The sequence below is a fragment of the Psittacula echo genome, assembly GCF_963264785.1.
Source record: "Psittacula echo genome assembly, chromosome: 1".
Taxonomy (NCBI): domain Eukaryota; kingdom Metazoa; phylum Chordata; class Aves; order Psittaciformes; family Psittacidae; genus Psittacula; species Psittacula echo.
This window is the reverse complement of record NC_137735.1, coordinates 79,594,821-79,602,305: the sequence shown is the minus strand read 5'-3', so window position 1 is coordinate 79,602,305 and position 7,485 is coordinate 79,594,821. Positions and strand designations below refer to the sequence as shown.

Sequence of the window (7,485 nt, the reverse complement as noted above, 5' to 3'; positions counted from 1 at the left end):
CACGGAGAGGCAGGTGCCACAGTATTTATGCCTGTATGCAGTCTTAAAAATGGTCATATATGACCAAGGGAGACCATTTGACAAGGATTTAATTGTCATCCAAGGGCTGTTTGCAGCTGCCACTGTTACAGAAACACTGGTGATAGCAAAGCAGTGCAAAGCAAGTTGCCTGCTCCTCAAAAACATTGTTGTCTTAGCTTTGCTTCATTTCCTGAAGAGTAAATCTTGGAAAGCAAACTTTGTGTATGCACACTGCCACCCCGTAACCCTCCCAGCCCATCAACTTTGTCTCTCAGAGGCCAGGAGAGCAGCATCACCAACTGTATATACTGTTTCCTAGATGTAGCCAGGTGATGATTTCACTTTGTACCTCACAGAAGTTATCCAGGCCATTTAATAAGGCATACAGCTTTTCAAGCAGCCCATTATAAGGCACTGGATCAGCTTTGACAGAATAACTACAAAAGCTGAGCTTAATCAAGTCATCAGTATGCTAGGAGTCAGAACAGCTTGAACAAGGCAATTTGAAGCAGCAGGGCCTCAAAACGCAAGATACGACACATTTGTCAAGTTATTACCGTTTTTAGAGTGGAGTTTCTCTAGAACCACTTAGTCTGAAATTACATCCATTTAATAAACTTTTTACTTTAGAATTGTGGTGTTAGCCTTGACCCACATGAACAGAAGAATGAGGTTTCCCATTCACTCGCAATGAAAAGCTTTTTTGTTGAGTATGTGTCAAATGGCCACAAGTAGCTGTGACACTCAGGTCACCCTTAAGAGCTTTTAATTTAAAAACAGATGCAGTTGACATTGAAAAAATCGTAGGGGAAAAGAACCAAACAAGCCATAGACATGTTCAACACAAACACCACCCCCCAAAATTTCAACACTAGCAAACCGCAGGAACACAACCATTATCTTTTTATCCTGCCTCTTGCCTTTTTATTTAGGTTTGACCTTCATTACTCCAACTGTTGTACAATTTAACCAGCCAAGAAGTTCTATAGAGGAAAATCTAAAATAGGTTTACAGGTTAATTTGAAGTTCCTTAGGAAATAGAAAGCTTTAAGTTACAGTTTCCTCCTCCACAACTGTATTTCTGAATGCTTTGGTAAATAAATAGGGCCTAGACTTCTTAGCACTGTTAAACACAACATATACATTCAACAGTATTAAATATTCCAGAGCAAAAACCTTACTTGATATATAGGAAAAAACCTAAAATCAGGTAAACTAAACTAGAGCACAAACTAGTGGTTTTGAAGTATCAATAGGAAATTATTTGCCACCTGACACACCTGCAGGGAGGAGAAACCCCAGCAACACAGGCACATAGCTCTCAACCTGTCATTGTAAAAAGAACAAGAGCCATTTTCATTAATTAATATATTTTCTGCATTATAGTTAACATATGTACTTTCTTCGTGTCATTCTTATTTCGTTAAGTATTGATATTTTGTTATATTCAGACATGAGTACATTTTCAAAGTCTTTTGCAATAAATATCATAAAATAATAGAGATTCACATAATAAATATTCTTTACAATAAAAAAAGTTTAAACAGACTTTTGTCTTAAAAATAGTTGGGATTCAACTTTGTTTTATACATAAAATATACAAAAAAGGACCACAATTTGTGGCTAAGGCAATAAAACAGGAACAGAATAAATTTATAAAGTACAGAGCAGAGCTAAATTCACCAAACCAAAGGACCACAAGAAACAAGAAGGATTCAAGAACAGTTAGGTGACTCAAGGGCACCTGAAGGCTGTTTGGATACATGAATACCACCAACTTTAATATCAATTGATACTGATAGACTATAAAAACAAGAGCAGGAGGGTGGAGTGAGCAATATCCTTCAAAGAGCTGACAGCAAAAGAAACAAATGAGTATGCTGCAGCCATAACATCTCCAATGTGAAGATCTACATAGTGTAGCAAAAAGTGAAGTTATATTGAAAAAGTATTAAAAAAAAAAAAAAAAAAGGCAGGGTAATTCTCAGAACCAAGAATGTTCTGAAAGTTGAGACAAGAGAAGAGGGAAGGCAAAAAAAAAAAAAAAAACAAACCAAAAAACATGCTGCTTATAGAAGAGTCAGGCCTTTCACTTGGAAAAGCCTTTATTTTACATCCCTCTCCAGACAGGACACACAAACTTATTTCACAATCCAGCTCACTCATGAAAGTTGTTCTTCCCTGGTACCCAGGAGCTTAAGTTAAAAATAACAGAATTGCTGAGAATGAAAAACATCTTTGGGAAGATACTCACAGAGCAAGAAACTTCAAGAGCCCAGTGAGCCCTCACTGTCTCTTTCAGGAGTGGTTCAGTTACAAACTTAAAAGACCCTGCCAAACTAGTGACAGATGCAGATTCCAGGTCTACACTTACCAAAGAGCAGCAATGATTATGTAAAATGCTCCACACCCAGCCAACAGGAAGAGGAGAGCAAAGATGCAAAGGGAAGTACTTGCGTAATTGAAGTTGGAGAGACAGAAAGGAAGCAAAAGAACAGCCTCCCCCAAAATGGGGGGGGGGAGAAACAACCAACCAAAAAAAAAAAAAAAAGAAAATCAGCTACAACCTGAAAAAGTGAAGTTGAAGGAAGTAAACCTCCCTCCTAAAATCATGAGGGCTTGCCCTGACCCCGGGAAGGGCAGCTCTCCAGTTTACAATAGACCGTGTTGGAGTTCTTGCATCGGCACCCTGGACGATTGATGCGGTCGTAACACCCTCGACAGAGTTTTAAGCATCCTTTTGCAGGAGGGTAGCAGAGCAAGCAAGGCAGAAACAGGGACATCACTCCCATGCACAGGTACCTAGAACAGCAGTGTGACTGGGAGCAAGAGCAGGGATCATCCGCGTAAGAGTCCCCTTCATCGTCATTAGAACAGTGGTAGAAGATCCCTTTGACCAAACACATACAGGTGCTGTACTCCACCATGCTCTCTGCGGAGCACAAACACTGTCGGTTGCAGGCCAAGCAAGAAGGGAGGGCCCTTGGGGCCGTGCACTCGCCACACTTGCACTTCCCACACTGTTCGCAGATAAACTTGTGCTGCGTCAAGTCCTCTTTCAAAGGACCCTTCAGATCATCTACAACTAGAGATGACTGCTTGGGCTGCGTCCGGATTGTCCGATCGGATCTGTGGCCTGACCCTGGCCTGGATGGAGGTGACCGTCCCAGCAGCCCTTGCTCTGAGGAGGCACTGCTGTTGCTCCCAGAGCTGGCTGCGCTCCCTGTGCTGGTTGATCTGCTCAAGATGGGAGCCCTCATGTTATTCTGATGCACCACATGGCTGGGTCTGTGTTCATAATTATTATTCACATTAATCGGTATAATTTCATGAGTCCTTTCATGCTTCTCTTGCCTAGGTGCTGTCTGCGGACCAGACTTTTTCACCACAGATGGACCTTCGGTGTATTCATTGCTGCCCCTGATCGCCTTGATCTGGTCCAGTGACAAGATGGTTGCTGGTTGGCTCTCTCTGTCATAATCCCACCGCTGCCGGCTATCCAAGGAGGGCTGCTGAATCACCACTAGTGAGCCACCGCTGCCATGTTGACTTTGGGGCTCCATCTGTAGTGATCGCTACTTCTGGCATTCAGTGGGAACCTGGCATGCATCTGAAATCCTAAAATAATAATAGCAAGACAGAAGGTATAAATAAACATTGTATGTGTACATGTATACACAAATACACAAGATCAAGGGCAAAAGACAAATAAAGAACGGGATACTTTTTGAAAACAGAAATGATATGGTAAACCACAAATTACCCTAGCCACCTGGTACTGATCTCTTTCAGCAGGGGATTACAACAGTGCTGAGGACCTGGCCAAAATCCAGTAATGGGGAGAGTCTGAGTATGGCATCATAGGTGTGGAATGCAAGGAGACCCCGTGCCATTAAAAAAAAAATAAAAAATTTCGAGTACTAACCTGTACACTTACTTGGCAAGCCATGCAAAGTGCTTCTCACTTGCTACTGAACTCAAAGCTGAAACAAGGACAGTCTGTCTAACTAGCAATAACAATGCTGAGAACATCCCCCAAAACAAGCTGGAAAAGGGCAGAAACATAGTTTGGGTCGTGTTCTGCATGGTAGAATGAAGAAAGAACCTGCACAATCCTCACTGCTCTGTCTGAACCTGCAGCATCAGAGCTCAACAGATTGGCACTGGGGAAGTCTCCTTTTTAAAGTGATGTGTGTGAATTAAAGTCTCGAATGAAGGCCTGTCAAGTGGCCAAGGCATTTTCCACAGGGGAGTAACTTAGCATACAAATCTAATATGCTCCTTAAAAAATTAAAGCAAGGGTGTGAACAGCACGTTCTCAAGTATTTTCAGACCACAGGCCACCATGTGAAAGAAAAAGGGTAGAAAAGGCTAAAATGAGTTAGGTGTCACATAAAAAGTACCTCAGGATTCAGAAGAATGTTAACAGCAAGTGACCAAAAAAACTCCAACCAACCAACAACATATAATCAAAGAACAACTCCATTTTCCTAAAAGACAGATTAAAAGCTTCTCAAATAAGTACATCTTCTAGACTGACTTTTAAATAAAGATTACATATTTTGATTGCTTTTCAGTCTGCCTAGTTATCAACATGAAGATCAGAATATCATTGAGAAAACTGCAATGATAGTTCTGTACCTATATAAAAATTCAGACAAGTTATCTGAATGCCACATTTATAGAGAGAACCAAGAAATAAAAAATAATAAAAAAAAAAAAAATAAAAAAAAAACCACCACACTTTATTGACAGTCAGGGAAAGACATCCTTTTCACTTCCCCTGAGATATCACACATGTTTATCTGAAAAAGGAGAAATATAAGTGCTTCAAGCACTTCCAAAACTCATCCGGTAATCACGAGAAAGAATCTGCCTTGTCTATCCAAAGCATAGCCAGCACGGAGTTGTTCCCCACTCACGAGAGAAAGAGGTAAAGCGAGAGCAGGAAAGGTTTATCCTAACAGGTACTCAGCATCTCCATCACCCTGACCACTAATGGTAAGCGACAGCTTTTCCCAGGACACAAAGTCTTGGTGCTCATCCAGCAGTCGAATATTTCACTTTACATTTGATATCGACTCTGTGGGCTTTAAGGTCGCCAGGTAAACAGGAATTGAGGAAAACCAAGTGCGCCCGCTTCTAATTCACCCCACAGAACGAGCTGCCTTCTTTACCAGCGCCGACTACAAACCCACAACAGACCAAGGGTGAATGAATGTGAAAAGGAAGATTTACAGCTGGACCGATCAGGAGCTGGGCTCCCCAGGGGATGAAAAATAATATCCCAAGGAAATGCGAAAGACATCCAGTGCCATCTTTGGGGGAAAAGCGCAACATCAACACCCCTCGCACACTGACAAGACCAGATGCACAGCTCAGCAAACTACCTCCACCCCTAGCAAACAAGTTTTAAAACGCCCCTCTTCAACCCCTCCCCGGCCAATAAAATACAATAACACGGCGAAGACGCCGAGGAACCTCACTTTTCCGCTCCCAAAGCCACACAGCCCGCGATGCCTTCGCCGCGGGGCAGCACTCCCGCCCATTACCTCAGCGATTCTCCCCCCCCAACCCCGGGCGGGCGGCGGCGCGGCGCCCTCTGCGCCCCGAGCGGGGCGAGGCGCGGAGCGGAAGGAAGAGGAGGGGAAAGAAGGGGAGGGAAAAAAAAAAAAAAAAAAAAAAGTTATGAATGAAAACAAGGGCTTTTTTTTCGCCCCTTTTTTTTTTTTTTTTTTTTTTCCCCTCCCTCCTTTCCCTGCTCCCCCTTTTTCAGAGAAGGGAGGGCAGGACCGAGGTCGGCGCTGCCTCAGGAGGGCGGACTTCTCGGCATTTAAAGCGGCAGCGCCCGGCCGACCGGCCACTGCAGCGCCGGAGATTCCCCGCCGCAGCGCTTAAGAGGCTGCTCCCCTACCCCACGCCAGGAGCCGCCCGAGGGGGTGTCTGGGGTCGTTTTCACCGTTCTGCTCATTTTCAGCCGCCCGCCCGCAACGTTCGGTCTCACGCGCACAACACAGCCGCCCCTCACACGTCTCCTCAGGGCACCGGTGGCCTCGGGGTCTGTCACAACCCCCGACCCGCCGCGCCGGGTCGCTTCCACTCGCGGCAGCCCGGCCCCGGTGCGCTTTCCATTTCATGGGAGAGGGTCCGGCGTGGGGCCGCGGTGCCTGCGCCACGCCAAGCAGGAGCCGCGCCTGTGCGCCCAGCGGCACCTGCTAGCGGGCTGAGTGCCCCGGTGCTAAAGTAAAGCGCGATGAGCCCCCGACTTACTTATTTGCAAGGAGTCACTAGTGATGGGAAATCCACGGGGCGGAGGGAGGTATCTCCGCGGGGCAGGGTAACGGTGGGGCCGCGGTCCCGGCTCCTGGCCCTCCCGGCCCCGCCGGGCGGGGGAAGGCGGGCTTGCTGCGCTCCTCGTCTCTGCGAAGTCCTCGCCGATCTCCACGTCCTACTCGGCGAGCGGAAGAAAATCCAGCTATGCTGCGGGCCGCAGCGCTCCTGGCTCAGGGGTCAGCATTCAGCGGGCCGCGCTCAATCGCGGAGCCAAAGCCCCCCGCGGGACGCAGCGCTGTCCCTCGGCGGCGAGTGTCCCGATCTAGAGGCGGTGCGGTACAGATCGAGCCGCTTCACTGCAAGCAGTTTATCTCGCTCTAGCGCCGGACAGCGGGGTCGGGCACTGGTGAAGAAGGTCTCCAAGCAGGCGGACGCAGGACTCCTGCTCGGGCCGTGGTTTCCTTCCCCGGCGGAGGCAGTCCCGAACGAGCCCTCCCGGGCCCGGCTTCACCGCACGGTCCTCGTCGCGAGTCCCTTCGGGCAAAGCACGACCACAGTCCCTAGTGCAAGAGATTATTTAACTTTTACGGGGTAAAACACCCACGAAGAGGCACTTGCTTGCAATACACGCGCTTTCAATGCACACCCCGGTGAGCTGCAAACGAAGGCAGAGGGCAAATGGCTCTGCAAGCTCCCTGCAAACTGCCATGTGCTTGCTGTTGCTGCCGCAGGCTGCCCGACTGACTGACAGGCTTGGAGCACGGGCAGCGCGTCAAGACGACCGGGAAGCCCGGAACACAGAAACCCTCGCACGGAGGTTTCCGGAGCCTCCTCGCATTTCGCGGGGATCAAGCAAGGCTCCGGCACTCAAACGCGACCCCGCATTAAGCAGAGCAGGCAATCACAGAACTGCAAGTTTTATCATTACCAGCAAAATGCAGCTGAACGCTGCTCGCCCGGGAAGCCAGGTCACCGGCTACCTCGCACCGAAAGCCGGGCGTGCGGCGCCGAGAAGTGGAGCAGCGAGGGCAGCCCGCCGCTCGCCCGCACCTCCACACGGCGGCGGCCAGGCAGCGCTCTGCTTCGCTTCGCCTCGCCTTTCCCCGCGGCCGCCCCTCAGCCCTTTGCCCGCTCGCCGGCTGCGGAGCCCCTCGCCGTCCGCCCACACCCCCGGCACCTGAGCGGCGGAGA

The 7,485-nt window shown here is 48.0% G+C and overlaps 1 protein-coding gene across 1 annotated transcript; it reads right to left on the bottom strand.

The window, feature by feature from the left end:
- Positions 1 to 1,165: 1,165 nt before the first annotated feature.
- Positions 1,166 to 6,834, bottom strand: SPRY1 (sprouty RTK signaling antagonist 1). Its single transcript, XM_080626947.1, has 2 exons — positions 6,292 to 6,834; positions 1,166 to 3,639 (listed from the first exon to the last, which is right to left on the bottom strand). Exon 2 carries the CDS (start codon positions 3,582 to 3,584, stop codon positions 2,631 to 2,633), a length of 954 nt encoding a protein of 317 aa, XP_080483073.1. The 5' UTR covers positions 3,585 to 3,639; positions 6,292 to 6,834; the 3' UTR covers positions 1,166 to 2,630.
- Positions 6,835 to 7,485: the final 651 nt, after the last annotated feature.

Coding starts and splice junctions, on each gene's coding strand:
- SPRY1 (XM_080626947.1), bottom strand. CDS start 3,584: ATGGAGCCCCAAAGTCAACATGGCAGCGGTGGCTCACTAGTGGTGATT.